Source organism: Limulus polyphemus, unplaced genomic scaffold (assembly GCF_000517525.1).
Source record: "Limulus polyphemus unplaced genomic scaffold, Limulus_polyphemus-2.1.2 Scaffold47, whole genome shotgun sequence".
Classification (NCBI taxonomy): domain Eukaryota; kingdom Metazoa; phylum Arthropoda; class Merostomata; order Xiphosura; family Limulidae; genus Limulus; species Limulus polyphemus.
The window spans coordinates 1,140,180-1,158,849 of record NW_013665657.1 but is presented as its reverse complement, the minus strand read 5'-3'; the positions used below and the strand labels follow the sequence as shown (position 1 = coordinate 1,158,849).

General features: G+C 34.4%; 1 protein-coding gene across 1 annotated transcript in view; it reads left to right on the top strand.

Annotated features, from left to right (window-relative positions):
• LOC106462668 (epithelial chloride channel protein-like) overlaps positions 1-18,670 on the top strand; it is a 77,044-nt gene that overhangs the window by 24,496 nt on the left and 33,878 nt on the right. Inside the window, exons 7-8 of the mRNA XM_022390289.1 lie at positions 8,483-8,591; positions 14,967-15,188. Coding sequence (XP_022245997.1) covers positions 8,483-8,591; positions 14,967-15,188 — 331 coding nt within the window. The remainder of the gene's footprint in view (positions 1-8,482; positions 8,592-14,966; positions 15,189-18,670) is intronic.

The following is an 18,670-nucleotide window of genomic DNA, read 5'->3' as shown; positions in this document are numbered from 1 at the left end:
ATATGGGCTGGGATTCTTCTACAGCAGGTGTCTGTGACTTGTTCACAATAAATTTGAACAATAAACTGACAACACACACAATCCACCTGTTTTAAAATAATATATTCAAAACAAGTCAAATGTATGTATGTACAAATTTTTTTTACACTATAGGATATCACAGTTTGATCTCAAGCTCTAAATAATTCTCTTTTCTTGTCAAAAGCCCACACAGGCTGAATCAGTGACTTCAGAATCCAATTGACAAGACGAATTATTTTTCTCTACTCTTATCACAATAGTATCAGTAAATAGTTCACTTATGTTACTCCTATGGTTGTATCCTGAACCTTAAATAATTGTCTCCTTTTTGTCAAAGTTCACACAGCAGGCTCAGTTACTTTAGAACACCCTTTGATAAGACAAATTATTCCTCTTATCTCTATTACAATGTGAAACACACTTTAAGATATTACCTCTTAAGGCTTATCACTCACACTTCAGCTAAATTCACGTTCTGATTTTACCTACTTCCTCTCATGAGATTAGCTATTCTCGTTCAGTGCTGCCCTCTATATGTGAACTTTTCATATTGCATGCCACAAGCCTTGTACACACCACTCTGTTGGAAATATCATGTTCCAACATGTCTCTCATGCAAATCATCATGCATCATCTTTTAACAAATAGTAGCATGACATGCTCACGTGACGCATGTGACTCTCTCTACACTCCTCTGCCAAACCTTCACTTCTCGTTTGGCAAAGTTCGAGTTCGGACGTTTTTTGTGTGTGTGCTGATGCTACTGTGTGATGAGGGAACATTTATTTCCTCCAAAAGTGGTTTCTTTTTGAACTTAACTTTTAATTTCTTTTCTACTATAACCCTCTTAAATTTGTCGCTATTTCGGCAAAACTTGATCACTTGTGAATTATTTTTGCATTATGAATTCCGAAATTCACGTTACCACTTCGGGAGTCACACCAACAACTAATGTTTCTAAGGCCTCAGGTGCGGGCGACTTGATGGTAGATCTTTCTGCGTACATTGAGATTGAATGCTACATGGGTCAAATTTTGGCCCTTGACATCGCCCAGGTTCCTCTTAAATTGGCAGAAATTCTATAGAATGACAACTAGCTACTGAGGAATCATCTAAGCCAAATTTGATCTTCACGGTTTTTTTGTCTCAGGTTTGTGATGTTTTATCCCTTTCCCCTGTATATTATTCCCTCGACCTTTTTTATTACAGGAAACCTCTTCTCAACCATTTTGGTTTTCCTCCCTTCCCAGATATTTGGGTACATGTTGATCACTTTGTCTCTCAATTTCTTCATTGGCTCTGGTGTTACACCCGTGGTTTCATTGCTGTTGGGACCTTGTTTGTAGGGATGCTGTATTAGTCCAGTTCAGTTTACCTTCTCCATATCTACAGAACTTATGTCTTGCTCCATTTTGAGGATGTCATGTCTTTGGTACTGTCCCAGAAACTATCGAGCTCATCAACAATCCACCCTCATGTCCTTTGTCGCCTGCTTGTCTCAGTCAGAGAGCCTCATATCCTCCTATTCCTGTCTATGTACTTCATCCTCCCAACCCTTACTCGTTCCTACTAGTCAGGGTACTTCTTTTCATCGATGTTTTTCAATGACAAAACATCTGTCATTAACAGTATTTGTGACTACCCCGTGGGTTTGGGGCCAGTAGGAGCTTGACTGCTGGACTTTCTTCCTCAATTGATTCACTGTCCAGTTTCTATCCCCTCCTCCTCTTTCTCCTTGCGTCATTCTGGGATGATTTGGCCTCCTCCTCACATTTACACAAATAATAGAGTTGAGCCATCACCTTCCAGTTGACATGGCCTCCTTATCCCTATTACACTCACGGAAGTTGAGCCATTACCTTCTAGGTTGATGTGGCCTCCTGCTACTATTTACAAAATCAGGGGAGTAGAGCTGTCACCTTGCAAGATGATGTTGCCTCCTGCTTCCATTTGCACATCCGCTAGAGTTGAGCCATCCCCTTAAGGGATGATGTGGCCTCCTGATCCACTTTCACACTGGAGTTGAGCCACCACACTTGTAGTTTACCTTTCGATTGGGTGCCCTCATCCTACCTTAGCTCGGATGTTGGATCCCAGCATCAAGGTTTTGGATTAGAGTGAATCAATCAACACAAGTCCTCCCATGGAGGCAAGTTGTATCTCTTCGTCCCTCAATTGCTCCATCTGTGTATTTCTTCACTGTGTAGTTAGTGGGCTGGTTCCGGTGCTCTCCTGGACTATCCCCCGTTCTTCTTCCAGAGATGTTATTGTCTTTGGATGGTACTGACCTGTGCCATGGTTGAGAAAATTGATTCCATTTGATGGGCATCTTGTCTTTATTGTGTACCCAGATATTGGTGTGGTTCTTAAAACCCTGATTTTTGGGTTTGAGGTGAAGATGGTATGATCCTCATCCTACCCCCATGTAAATGTCAGTGCCCCACGGAGAGGTTTTGGATTCTAGCTAATCTTGTAAGAGGAGGTAAGTACCGTATGAGAAGTTATAATTTTCCTATACTGTAAATGTATTTCTGATAGGTACTTACCTCTTCTCACACTTCCCACCCTTCCTCCCCATTTTTGGTGCTTGTGCCTTCTGTCAAACTTTGAAATGAAGGTTTGGTAGTGGAGTGTAGAGGGAGTCACATGCATCACGTGAGCATGTCATGCTACTATTAGTTAAGAGATGACACATGATGATTTGCATGAGAGACATGTTGGAACATGACATTTCCAACAGGGGGGGTCAAAAGGCTTGTGCCATGCATTATGAAAAGTTTGCATATAGAGGGCAGCACTGAACAATGAAGTATTCAATCCAACCAGGGTTGAGTGTGTCCAAATGATTAACATGCTGGACTGTGAAGCAGAAGTTCAGTGGCTCGTAATCATTTACTGCTCCTCTCCAAAAATATTGTTCCTAATGTTGAGACTGTGAATGCATTATAAGAGTGACTGTAATATCATGCTATTCAGTTTCAGAAAAGTAGCCACGAGTTGGCTGTAGGTGATGCTGATTAGCTGCCCTCTCTATCACATAAATTAGAGACAGCTAGTGTAGATAGCCCTATTGTAGTATTTAGCAAAAACCCAACAAACAAATAAAATTAACCATCACTGGAGTTTTGTTATTTTTTATGCTGGATCATGAGAGAGATGCAGTGTATTTATTAACAGTTGGTGAACATTGTTAATGGACAATCTGATTGTAATGAATATCTCTTGGTTAATAGGTATGTGAGACTAAATGATAATATACTGGGCTAAAGCAGAAAATGAAAAGTTGTTACTTGAGGTAACCTATAATTTAAGTCAACAAAACATATATAACATTTTAAATTTTGAAGAAACTTGTAGTGTTTATCTTTAAAAAAAGATATTCAAATAATATGTGTGTAAAGCACTGCATTTGGTTATTTTTAAATAAGGGGTTTTATATAAGATATATATCAGTTTATACCATTCCATATATAATAGAAGTTGTAGTTACTACAGATAATATTTTGAATTGTGTAGAGGACATTAAGTCACTTAATTATCTCTTAATATATTCATTTTGCATTGGCTGGTAAGTTTGTGTATGCTGACTTCTACTTTATTTCAATGCTTCCTTAACTTGTGTTTCTCTAATATTTTATTGTGTCATGAAGTACTGTATTAACACACAGAACTTTGGACTTCTGGAGTTTTATTTTGACGTTTTTCAGTTGCAGCTTCCTTTTTTTCCCAGAAATAATACTGGAAAAGAATATAATATTCCCAAGAGAATAAGAATCTCCATGAAATTCTTTGGGAGCACTCAAACATGCTAAAATAACTTTTTTGAACTTGAAAGGGAGCCAAAGGCTGCCTGGAGAGATCACTATACAATAGTGCATTGTCTGACAAATGACATCACATAAGGGATGCTAAATGTCACAATTTGTATTGTTGTGACATCAGTAAAACATAAGCATGCTATGAATTATGAGAAGAATTGTGTGATCTGTAGGCTGCGACATAGCATGATATATGAACTTCAAAACCAAGAAATAAAAATATTTGTTACTCTTAATTTTGGTTTTATTTACTCTTGAAATAGAAAACTTTTGAGGACCCTATGCAATTACATCTAGTATTATCCCTTTATTTACATATGCAACTTTTGTATCTGTGAGCAACATTCATTATAAGCAAAATGAATACATCCACCATTTTGTATCTTTTGATCCCATTGATCTGAAATTGATGTCAATTAATGTAATCTTTTCAGTAGAATACTACTGTAATACTAACTCTGGTGACTTTTGGCTACTTATCTTGCCAGTCGTTACTTCCATCATTTTAGAAACGTGTAAGCAATTTCAACTGATGGTATATTTTAAAGAAGAAAAACCTAATAAGCCTTACTTGTGTGAAACACATTTTGTACTTTTATTTTAGAGTTTCCGATATGGTACTTCCCTCCACTCACAAAATTAGCTATTCCTGTTTGTTGCTGCCCTCTATATGCTCCCTCACTTTCTGCACTCGGTTCTATCACTTTTGGGGACATGGTCTTCTATGACACTGCTAGTCCTCCTTGACCATGCATATATGCACTCCCTTCAGTGGACTCTGCACGATCAATGGAACCTTGCTCGGAATCCCTTGGATGCTCCCATTATCATTCCTCCTTCCCTTATAAATGATCTCCTTTGGTGGTTGGACAAGACTCGCACATCGGTGGGTGTACCACTTCCTCCTCCTTGTCTGCATTTACATCTCTTTACAGTTGCATCCCTTCAGGGCTAGGGTGCATGGATTGATCACCAGGAGGCTTTGGGTCATTGGTCTGTTGACAAACAGCCTTTACATATCTGTGTCCCAAAGCTCCTTGCTGGTCGTAGGGCTTTGGATCACTTTCATCCCATTGTCAGACATTGCCTGGTAATGATCCATTCCAACTGTTTGATGGTGGTGGCTTATAGCATTCACTGAGGAGACACCCGGTCAAGATCCCTCTGGTTTCATACATTGGATCTCCTATATTGGGCCCATATGCAACACATTAATTTAATTGGATATCACGTCCTGGGTGCTTTCCACCTCATGGCAGATCATCTTTCCCACCCTGATAAGATTTACCCAATGGAGTAGTCCCTTCATCCTCTTTGCAATCTGTGGGGTTTTCCTCACATTGATGCATTTGCCATTGCTCTCAATCACCAGTTACTCCTTTTTTAGTCCCCGATTCCTCAGGCTTGGGCTTTAAATGCCTTCAGCCAAGATTGGTCACACAATTTCTTATATGTTTATCCTCCTATTCTATTGTTTCAATGGGTAGTTCCCTTATCCATGCCACTCTGTGCCAGATCCTTCTGATCACTCCCTACTAGCCGACTCAACCGTGGTTTTCTCCTTTACTCCAACTACAATTACTCCCTCCTGTACCACTTCCCTTATTACTTGACCTCCTTTGTCAACCCCAGTTCCTGGTTCTGCATCACATACTTCACATCCTCCATCTTCATGTCTGAATTTTGTCCAGTTCTTGGCATGGTGATATGGTTTCTCCTGTTGTGTAGCTTGTCATTTGGTTCAATCCATCCATCCTTCCTCCAAGCAAGTGTATCAGCAAAAATGGAAGGTCTTTTGCACATGGGCCCAGGCTCAGGAATATTCTGCTGCTCATCCTACTGCTGCTGGTGTCTCTGAGATTTTCACGTAGCTTTTCGACCAGGACAGCTTTATCCCATACCTTTTATCTTTCCTGTTACTGCAGGGTTTTTCTCTCACCTATACTTACCATGTTAATCCATTCCTTCCAGATTCGTCGACCGACTCTGCAACCCGCTCTTCTGGATTAGGATATTAATGTGGTCCTCCATTCCCTTACTTTACCTCCATTCAAACATATTTCCTTGTGTTCTTTGTTTCACGTGTCCCTTAAGGCATATTTCCTTCTCCTTTTGGCATATGGGCATCAGTGGTCTGACTTATTCGGCATCAATGTTACATGCACACTTTACCACCATACCTATCTTCTCCTTTATCCAGATCATTCCTTCCTTCCCCAAACCTCAGTGGCTCATGAGTGTAACTCCTCCTTTTCACCTATTTCCCTTCCCTCTATTTCTCATCTCTACCCCATTCCGATCCAGATAAACCTCTATGTTCTGTGCATGCCCTTCGTTGTTATATTGCCCACATGGATCCCACTCTGTGGCAAATGGTGGCTGACACTAAATCTGCACTGTACACCATGTTGACTAGCACTTTTCTTTCCATTGCTTTGCATGTTCACCCTTGAGATGGGATATCTCCCAAGATCACTTGTAGGTGAATAACCTCGTGGTATTTGCTTCATAAATTGGCTTATCTCATATCGTACCACCCATGGACTTCATGGGTAAAGCACAAGGGGATAGTTATCTATCCCTGCCATGCCATGATTGAATAAATCACTATGACTTGCTTTTTAAAATAGGGTTTCGTGATCACCCATTGCACTGTCTCAGGTATTAACATTCCTCTACACTCTCCAACGCATTCTCAGCCCCTCCCTTTCTTCTAGTGGAGTACAGGAGTCCTTACCAGTTCCCAGCCACTGGGATGGTCAACCAAGAAAGCACTTTGCTCAATGGGTTACACATGAGATGGTTATAACCAAAAAATTCAGAGTATGGTGGTGGTGTTCTGCGGATGTAGATGACTTAACATCCTCCAGTCTGCAATTAACCATACATTGGAGTGAGATATCAAAATACAGTTCATCTCCTCAATTGGAATCCCTCATCCTACCCTTGCATGGATGTTGGTACCCCGCAAGCTAGTTTTGGATTTAGAGTGAACCAATCAACATAAGTCTTCACACAGGTTTTAGGTTATCTATCTTCCTCCCTCGATTTCTCCATCTGTGTTATGGGTCACAGCAGGGATACGTGGAATTGTTTCAGTTCTATCATTGGCTCTTCCTTGTTCTATTCTGACTTGTTTCACAGTCACAGGTATTGATTGTATGCGATAGACTTCCTTTGGATACCGGATGTCAAATTCCCAGATCAATAGCTCATAGCTAATCAAGTGTCATACCCATGAATCAGAGTGGTTCTCAATTCTCCGGGTCTTGGGTTTGAGGTAAAGACAGTATGATTCTCATCCTACCCTCACATGGATATCGGTACCCCGTGAGAATGTTTTGGATGTTGTTGACTTGCAGGGTATGGTCCGCCACACCCTAGCCACTCTACACCATAGGATGCATCCTCGTTTACTCACTTTTCTTATTGTGGGATTGAGTTACTATATCTTTCTCCAGTTAGGATCACTTTCCTACTGCATTGTCTCCCACTCAGATGTGCTCCTCTTATTTTCCACCCTGATTTCTTACACATTATACAAATGGGTGAAGAGTATACCTGGATCAGAAGTGGTGCAGTTCCTCTCTTTGGGTCTTTGGATCTGACTATCTCATCTACTGATGTATCCTTTGGATGCTTTTGGGGATACATCTGTTCTTCCCTTGCACCAGTCCTTTGTCCTCATCCAAGTGAGATTCTAGCTAATTTTGTGAGCGGAGGGAATTACCTATCCTTTTATTCCAATAGGGAGTGTGCGGAAGACTTGTTACATGTGTGTATTAAAAACGTTCGCATATAGAGGGCAGCAACAAATGGGAATAGCTAGTCTTGTGAGAAGAGGTAATTACCTATCGGTAATACATAAAGGAAAATTATTACTTTCGTCAATATTTTCTAACCAGACAAACATATGGTTTTGATTTTGCAACTTTCTAAAGTTGTAGACACATATGTCAGTTAGCTCTCATTTGTGAGAACTGTAGCTGTGTAGGTATAAGTTTGTAAAAAAGAGCACATCAGACTAAGAAATTTAATAATGATTGAAAGATTCAGTCAAACTAGATTAGAAATTAGCAAAATCTGGGTATCCCTATTGAAAACAATCAAATAGTTAAGTGATTCAAGTTCTAATAGGGAAGCTCCAGACTTTCTATTAAAATGATTTAGGATCAAATCCTAGCCATTACCAACACAGAAACAGTCCTTTTCAGATATTTTTTGAAGATGAGGGCATATCAACACCCAAAATGTAGCATAAAAATTAACTGGTAATTAATGTCTAGCTGTAGATACTTATTTTATTATTTAATAACTAGACTTAGGTGATTGCAGAAGCTATTATGACAATGATTAATACCCAATTTCCATAATGTTACTGAGAGCACTTTTTCAGTATCTTTTAAGATCCTAACTGAAAGGAAAGAATTATGTTGCAATTGTATACAAGGAATATGCTATTATGGTCAGAAACACTGAAAAAAATCATAATACCTTAAGGTGTAACAAATTAAAGTTATGAATTTTTTTATAATTACAATCAACGATGCATTTGTTTGAATTAAGATCATGTTGAGGAACTGTGCATAAGTTATTGAAAAAAAGTGCCAAAATTAATTCTCTATTGGTACAATTTTTTTCAGAAATCTACCAGAAATAACTTACCTTCCACCAACAGTGTTCAACTATGTTCAGGAAGAAAATCTTCGCATTGTTATTGCTTTTGATTGTTCACACAGTATGAATCCTCCTGTAAGAAGATATTTAATTTGTCAAAAAATGTTTTATAGAATTTTGAAATTCACACCTCTATGCTTTCTCAATCAAAATATGGTTTTCTAAGTCTGTCTGATAAACTTGTAATTTCTTTTAAAAGTGTTTGACATTGAATGCAAGTTCTTAAAATGTAAGAGTTTATAAGTTTGCTTGTACAATTTGTAAGGGGAAACATTATACTTTGTTTCAAACTACTACTACTCTGTTGTTAAACCAAGAATATAGGCTGATTGAAATAGACAAATTAACTATTTCTCTCACCAAATATACACCCAAAAGAAGTCTCAAAGATATAACCAGGCATGCAGACACATATCTTCTTCATTAATGCAGTATTACTAATTATATATATAGTTTTAAAAAAACAAGCATTAAAGCCTTTCTAAGAACAACTTGAAGCTTATCATTTGGCAAGAACCCCTTGATTTAAAGTTACTATTACAAACACGCTTTCTGTCTGTTGCAGATTTCATTATTTTAACTTAGGCTATGCTTATGCTATGATATACAAAGTATTAGCTAAATCTCTGACCACCCCTGGTTTCCTAAATCTGCCAGGTAATTGTATTTTTGTGTGTGTAGTGGACTGTGAAAAAAAAAATGCTTATGGGCAGGATTTGGACTAGTGGTTAGCATGCTTGACTCTGAATCTAAGTTTACTTGGTTTGTTTCATTACTACAAAATTGCATCTGACACTTTGGGTATGTTACAAGAGTTATGGACAAATCTTGAACTGGATGATCAGTGGAATTTGTGAACTGTTTGATTCTTGGGCTAATAAATTAATTACAAAATTCCTCTAATCAATCAACTCTCACATATAACTAATATACATATTTTCAATTTGTTTTTGATTTTCTAGACATTTTCGTAATGCCCTTCATTTAATATGGTAGACATCTTCAGGTATAACAGCTTAGGATTAAATCACTTTTTTAATCCTAAACTGTTGTACATGAAAATATATTTATTATGCAATTTAACACAAAACGTGTAATAAGCTGAGAATAAAGTGAATACTGTTCCTTGGATTTCTGCTTACACATTTTTCACAAGCCTATTAAAATGACTAAATTTTTTATGGCAAGAATTTCTGAGTGACATTGATTTTACATTTAGCTCACCAAGAGTATCAGAGATACAATTAAAGAAAAACATAAATTTAAGAAATTTATATCAACTGGTATGACTGGGGATTTAGAAGATTAAGGAAATTAGGACATCAAAAAGGATGTAAGAGAAAAGGGTGGATGAAAATATAAAAATTAACAGTAAGGATTTGTTTATATAGATTAAGGGTAAACAAAATATTAGGATGGTGGTAGGACCCTTGAGGGATGATAAAGAAATACTCGTATCTGATTATTATGAGATGGTTGGATTATTATATTTTGCTTCTTCTTCAGTTTTTACGAATGAAGAGTAAGCAGTATTCCAACATTTTGAACAGATGATAGATGGAAACAAGATCAAACAAGATGAGTGCATTATTTGTGAGCTTGTTAGGAAAAAATTGGGAGGTTTAAAGAATGATGAGGCTCCTGGGCCAGATAATATTTCCCCAAGGGTGTTTTGAAGTAGGTTAAGGATTATCTATGTCAGCCACTTGCTACTACTCTTTGTAAATCAATGAATAATGAGCAGGTACTTGAGGATTGGAAATTAGCTAATGTCACTCCTCTTTTCAAGAGAGAGATGATAAAAATTGTCCATGTAATTATAGGCTTCTTAGTCTTGCATCAGTTGTAGGAAATGTTTTGGAAAGTCTGATAAAAGATGCTATGCAAAGCCATTTAACAAAGTTAAAAATTTTATTGGATATTCAACATGATTTCACTAAGGGAGAAATCTTGCTTTACAAATCTTGTGACATTCTTTGTAAAGTTTACTGTTTATGTTGATGAGAGTAAGGGTGTAGATTTGGTGTACCTGGATTTTCAGAAAGCATTTAACAAGGTACCACATAAAAGCTTGTAAAAAAATTCTCTGTAGGTGTGGTGATAAGATAGCAAATTGGATAGAAAAGTGGCTGGATGGAAGAAAGCAGAGGGTTGTTACAAATGAAGTTCAGTCAAACCAGATTAATGTTACAAGTGGGGTACCTCAGGGCTCAGTCTCAGGACCTTTGCTCTTTTAGGTTTCCATCAATGACATAGATGAAGGAATAGTGAATAAAATACTTAAATATTTGCGGGTGATATTAAGGTCTTGAGTTGTTGTTAGCTAGGAAGAAAATGCTGCTGATTTACGGAAGGATTTAGTGATTTGGGCAAATAAATGGCAAATGGTTTTTATTTATAATAAATTCATGTGGGTTATCATCTTTTGAATTATAAGTACAATTTGGATGGGAATAACCTTTACAGTGTTATGAAGGAAAGGGATCTTGGTATAATAGTTGATCAGTTTCTAAAGCCATCCAAGCTAGTTGCTAGTGGTAGGGCAAATAGGATTTTAGATTGTATCTGCATAGACATTGAATACAAGTCTAAAGAGGTTATAATTTCATTGTGTAGGTCACTGGTTAGGCCACATTTGGAATATTGTGTTCAGTCTTGGGCTTTTTACCTTAGGAAAGACATTGAACAGTTGGAAAAGTTTCAGAGGAGGATTACTAGAATGATTCCTGAGATGGAGGGGTTGTCATATGAGGAGAGGTTGAAATCACTCAAATTATTTTCTCTTGAAAAAAAGAAGTTAGAGGGGATCTGATTGAGGTGTTTAAGATTGTAAAGTGAATTGATATTTAATACTTAACAGTGAAAATAGTTGGACTAGGAGACACAAATAAAAAAATTTGGCAGGGAAGAAGTCATCTTCAGTTAAGAAAGTTTTATTTTTCTAACAGGATGATTGGCCTCTGGAAAGGGTTGGCTTTGGATATTGTGGAGACAGTAAATTTAAGTGAGTTTAAGAGAAAGCTTGATAAGTGTATGAATGATAAGGACTGACTTGTAGTTGTTGTTTTTATGTTTTTAATTACATTTATTCATTATAGTTTTAATTTAGTTTAGAAAATGGGACAGCCAAAACGGACCAGTAGGTCCAATGTTTTCCAAAAACATTATGTTAAATCAGAAAAATACTAAATGTGACATTTTCGAGCTTTATGAGACCTTACCCTTGTTCATGCTGTTTAAAAAAATTTTCATGAGTGTAGTAAGGGATGCTGCACGACCAAATGGACAGTGAGATTGAGAAAAGAGTATAGCATTTCTATAGGGAACTAAGATATTTGGCTTTAGTACACTATTACTAAATAAACTAATTCATTGTTAAAAATAATAATCCTCAGATTTTATGACATAAAATTAGTAAACATACTTATCATGGTATGTGTGATAGATAATATTTACTTCAGTGAAAAGAAATTCACTCCAATTCTAGGAAAACATTTCAACATTTACTATTTGACAAGAAAGCATGTGATGATACTAGATGGCATTTTTGAAGAGATTAAAATGATCATAAGTCAGAAAACAAAGTTTTGTAAGAAAACATGGCAATACGAAAGAAACTTTTAAAAGCATAACAGAAGTTTTTACTAATTCTATTAATAGCTTGAAAAACTGTAGTCACATGGAAGTTTAGAAAGAACATGTAAGAATTATTAATACATTTGTATTTTACAATAGAAGCTGGAAGAAACTGTTGAAACACACACATGCATCCTGAGAAATCAGTAAATCAAACTGTTTGCTGAACTAGGCTATGTTAAGATGGCATGTTACAACAGCCAGAGTTTTTACCCTCTTCAGTGCTTTCTATCTAATTAGAGCGAGCTGTAATTAAACACGAGTCTTGCTCATATAAATATAGGTCAATGACTTAACATTGGTGCATATTATTACCATAATTTTCCAAATATAATATGTTCCCAAATACATTATACACTCTAATCTTCACAAACAAAAAGTCGAATTTGCCTTATCACCATAAATAATATGCACCAATACTTTTACAATACTGTGATCAAAGTAACCTTTTGATCACATAAATGTTAGAGTGTCTTATATTCTCTAATTGTGTGTTTGCCTTTGAGCTTTCTATGTTTGTAAATAAACATTCTCAAAAACCCATGTACAGCCAGTGTTCATTGATCATGGCTCTCTACAACAGCTTTGCTACAGTGAGATATGTGTAGTTCATTATGAAACATTTCCTCCCTGCATGTATGTGCAGATGGCAGTTTTGATTTTATAAGACTGATTTAAAAATACACAATAAAATCAAAGCCTATCACAAAAGCCATAATGGCTGTTTACAGTCAAGTACTGACACTTAGTTCAGAGCTTAAAGAGGACAGGGCCATTTCAATTTCATAAGGTTGATTTAAAAATACACCTAAATATCATGACAGAAATCCTCTTAACTGTCTCACTAAAGGCTTGATTGATTCAACTGATCATGTGGCCTTAAGAGATTACATGTTTTGAATATCATCACAAAATTTTTGAAGGTTTTAGTAAACATCACAAGTTTTGTAGACAGAAAAACCTGAAATTTTAAATAAGTACTTTAACTAAGCTTCTTGATCATTTTATTTCAAAAATCACGTTTAAAGATAAAAAAAATGAATGGCAACCAAATTCTTGTTTTTTTAAATCATATTCTTTGTGTATTACTTTTGAGTCAATTGGCAATAAATTGAAATACTTGTTAACTAAATAAATATAATGTCAAATTTATAGTTAATTTTTCTTTGATTTTCTGTTTTTTATAATTAAAAATAAATTTCTTGATAATAACGTATAATATGATTTTGCATTTTGAAGTTCCCAATATTTCTTTAAATATAAATGTTGTATAATTTCTAATATGCAAGATAAATATTTTCTACTCTTACACTTTATTTTGCTTTTAACATGAAACTATAATAACATGGTTTTGCAAATATATTAATGATTTTTAAAAGTTGATTCATGTAACCCACCTTGTGGTAAAAGTGTGTAATTTAAATATGATTTTACTTAAATGTTATAGATTATTTGTAAAACAGATAAATCAACAAATTCTCTTGTGGTATAAGAAATGCTAAGAATTAACATTATTTTTTCCTGATATTAATAAAGTGTGGTTTCCTTCCTATCAATATAAACTCCTAAGTATCTAAAACAATTTAATCTTTTAGTAACCTGACAGTTGCAAATTAAATCATTACAGCAAAAACAGAGTGATAATGAATTTGATTAGAAACATTATTTGATTTTCCCTAGATCTGAAATGAGTATATTAGTTTTCTAAACATTTAAAATGAAGTTATTAATTATAAAGCTATTTCTTATTTTTACCAAATTCTCTTTTGTAAAAGTTAGTATTTCCACCAATTTACCTGAATATATTAAAACTTTGTCTGCAAAAATTTGTTTCTCACATTTATTTGTAAGTTACATAAGTAACTTATAACTACCAAAAATAAAATGGGATGGTACACCATACTTAATTTCATTGGTAACATAATTTCCTACTTTTATGTTTTGTTTCCTATTTGTCAAGTAATTTTCTGTCTAGTGTAATATTTTACATTCTTGACCTTTCTGGATTCCCTTTTAACAATTCACATGATACTGAGTTGAAGTCCTGATTTATATCTAAGAAAATTACCACTTATTTTAACTTTTCATTTATATTAATATTACTTGTGTAGGTATTGAACATGTAATATTGGTTTTTTCTAAACCCAAATTGATTAGCAGAAAATATTTTTAATTATTAAAAAGATTTAATTTTTTGTTCACTTGTTCAATACTTTTAAAAAATTATCACAACAAAGAATTGGGTTGGTAGTTTTCTAATATCATAGTATCACTGGTATCTGTTTTTTTATTTTTTTTCTAAACCCAAATTGATTAGTGGAAAAACATTTTTAATTATTAAAAAGATTTAATTGTTTGTTGACTTGTTCAATCCTTTTAAAGAATAATGACGACAAAGAATTGGGTTGGTAGTTTTGTAATATCTTAGTATCACTGGTATCTGATCTGCTCCAGCAGCATTCCCAGAGTCCAAATGCATTATTACTTCTTCAACCTTAGATCTGTGTGTGTTAAAACATGTGTAAGACACTATTTTAGTGCAGTTACTTTTATTATGTAAACCATATTAACACTATTAACCAGAAATGCCAAGTAATAATTAATGGTTGACAGTTTGTATACGTGAGGTCCTTACCTCAAGCAAATGATTAAACTGTAAATGTTTTGGAAATGTCATTAACTATGGTTATTAATACAAATTATACAAAATCTATATGCATATAGATCTGTAAAAACAAACTGAAATAGTATACATTTAGAAAATTTGTAGTGTATGTGTGTGTATTTGTGTAAGAATTTTTTTATTTATTTTAGGAGAGATTTAACATGCTGATAAGTGCACTCAGAAGACTTCTCAGAGATTTTCCTCTTGGTTCTGAAGTGGGAATGGTATACTTTAAAGAAAAAGCAAATGTAATAAATGAAATGATGATAATTGATACAAATGCTGTAGAAACCTTCACCCAGAAGTTTCCAGATAGGCCTTCTGACAACACTAACGCTTGTGTTGAATGTGGAGTACAGAAATCACTAGAGGTAGCTAATATTTATCAATGAAATGAGTAAGATTAGCTTGGAATGACTTAGAGATCATATAAGATAAATCATTTTATTAGTATGTTTTCCACAAAACCTAAGGAATGAGTGACTATATGAAAATTCTCCAAATATCATGAATTACTAGTGTATGGTATACAATAACTTTGCTTAATCACTCCTTTTTTTTAAAAAAAATGTGTTTATTGCAAAGAAATTTGATTATAATATTTGTTTGAGTTAATGACTATTCTTGATTTCAGGGCTACTTGTCTTCACGCTGTTTCAAATTTTGACAATAGCTATACTGTGACATTTAAATTCAGTAAAAAAGCCATTCCAAAATCAATCTTTTAAACAAATGCACTTTTTCTAATTTTTTAATAATGTATAAAGCATACAAACAAAATTTGTTTCTTAGATCTTTATAGTTTGAACTGGAAACATAATTGTTTTTTACAATCTATAAGGCAGATTCCTAACTAACTTTTTATCTAAATATATTACCCACAGATGTAATTTTATAGAGGGTGAAGAATCTTTAAATTTTCTAGCTTTGTTACTTTGTTTTTAACTAGTCATTTTACATTAAACTAAATAATAATTTTGAGATCTTGCAATCAGTGTGATTTTTGCTTTTTAGAATTCTGGTACAATATCTGTTTTAGGTATTTTTGTGGCATGTACTACTCTGTAACAATAGACTGTTTTAATTTTATTATTGTGCATATTTGAAATTTTATTACAAAATAAACAAATTGTAGTGAAACAGTAGACGTAACTGCATGTGAGCAAGTTAAAGGATATATTTATTTATTTAAACTAAGTAGTACAATAAGCTTCATTGTAGCCTATGTAATCACCTAATAATGATTATTAATAATTTACCATATTTGTTAATGATATTATTATTATTATAATTAGATATTAATTAGTAATTGCTTTATAACCTATGTTTCAGCTGCTAATAAACTTGTATTTTAAGCATAATTCCCCACCTTGAACAGTTGATAGATGGAAAGAAAATTGAACAAGATGATCACATTGAGTTTGAACTTGTTAAGAAAAAATTTAGAAGTTTAAAGAATCATAATTTAGAATTTAGATAATTAAGAATTTAGACCATTTAATGAGTTGAGCAAATAGGTGGGATATAATTATAAGTATAATTTGATTGGGAATGACTTTAAAAGTATTATGAAAGAAAAGTATCTTGGTGAAGTGTTTGATGAGTCTCTTAAGCCATCGAAGCAGTGTGTTGTTACTAGTGGCAGGGCAAATAGGATTTTAGGTTGTATCTACATAAATATCAAATACAAGCCTAAAGAGGTTATAATTTTATTGTATAGGTCACTGGTTAGGCCACATTTGGAATATTGTGTTCAGTCTTAGTACCCTTACCTAAGGAAGGACATCAAATTGTTGGAAAAGGTTACTAGAATGGTGCCTGAGATGGAGGGGTTGTCATACAAGGAGGGGTTAAGATCTCTGAAATTGTTTTCTCTTGAAAAAAGAAGAGTTAAAAGGGATCTGATTGAAGTGTTTAAGATTGTTAAGGAATTGACAATGTTCACATATCTTTTTTTTTCATAATTAATAGTGAGAATGGTAGGACTATAAGACACAAATATAAAATTTGGCAGTGTAGGAGTCATCTTCAGCTAAGACAGTTTTATTTTTCAAACAGGGTGGTTGACCTTTGGAACAGGTTGCCTACAGACGTTATAGAGGCAGTAAATTTAAGTGAGTTTATGAGAAACCTTGATAACCATATGAATAATAAAATCTGGCTTTGAGTTTATTTTTATCTTTTTATTTGATTGATTTATCATTTTTTTAATATTTTAAGTTTAGTTTAGAGGATGTGACATCTTAGATGGACCAATAGACTCCTTGTTGTCCCTAAATATTATGTTAAATCCTGAGAAGGTGATTTGTGTTGCCCGGGAATTTAGATTTGATCCTGGATTTTCTTGTGAGAAAGGTTGGTGGGTTATGCACTTATCCTGGATTTCTCCCTTTAAGACATGAATCAACCAATTATTTAAATGCTTTTCTTTTGCTGACTTCTGTGCTAGGTTAACTAAGTGTGTTATCAGTTAGGTGGATAAATAAGCTTTTTCTATCTGTATTTTTATTATGTATGGTTCACATCTCATTATTTTAGTACTATTTAATTTTATTGTGGGATTTTTTTCTCTTACATTATGGACTATTGCAAATAGATTAATATCAGTTTTCTATATCTGTTATGCTAATAGATTCTGACTTTTATCTTTTTGTTTTTCTAATTTATTAGAATCTACATACACAAGATGTATTTTAAATGGTGTTTTTGTTTTCCGTTACTTGAGTCTTTAGAAGATTTCTGGCATACTTATTGTTCTTCTTCTTTCCTTTTAATAACAGTGCCCCACTTCACACACATATGTGATCTATCTAAAATTCACAAGTAAGACTGTTCTCTTTATCCATCCCATAGTTAACTGCATAAACTCACCATGTCACCCCTATCTTAGCTAGATATCATGTGAGTATAAAATCACTATTAACTGTTGAAACTGTTAAGGTATTATTATAATGATTATTAGAAAATCACAAAAATAATTTGGGCAGAACATGCAAAAAATTACGAGTTTAAAGAGTTAAGAATCTACTTTATAAGAGATTAGAAAAAACAATCACTAATCACTAATGTGCAAACCATGGAAACACTATGGATGTTATACCAGCAGTTCTACAAATGATGAAACTAGAAATGTACACAGCTGACAATCTCTACATTTAATAGAACTTGCTTACTTTCCACATATATTAAGATAAGTACTACCAGCAACAAGAGGACCTGGCCATGCATTCACTACTTATTACTGGTATTCAGTAACATCTATACAATGTATTTTGAAGATAATTCCCTGAAAACATCCACCCTAAGACCCAGGATATCGCTGAGATATGTTGACAAGGGATTTGCAATAAGGTCACACAAATTACTGATAAAATTCCAGAATTCAAGAAACATCCAGACAGGCAACATGCAGGAATACAATTCACAAGAGAAATAGAAAAAAAAAGATAAACTCCCTTTCCTAAACAATGTGTCCTCTAATTTTCTTTCTACTGGGTGGACTACAAACACCAATGAGCACAAATTTTCTGTTCATAAACAGTTTCAGATTCCATAGCCCAGTCCTCTTTAAAAGCACATTTTTGAGCAAGTGTTGGCACTGTCCTCCTGCCTTATTACCAACTGACTAATTTATGAATGACCTGTTGCTATCGATGTGCAGTACCTGCCAGATTGCTGTGTGGCTGCATGTGTGCACAACTTAGAGGGAACATTTTTCCTAGACCTGATAGTGACCAAGAAACATAACACATATACTACAGGAACTTATGGAATATCCACATATTGGAAAGAAGCTCAACTACAGATAAAACCACTAACTGTGTAAAGACAGGCATTGGAGAATGATTAGCCT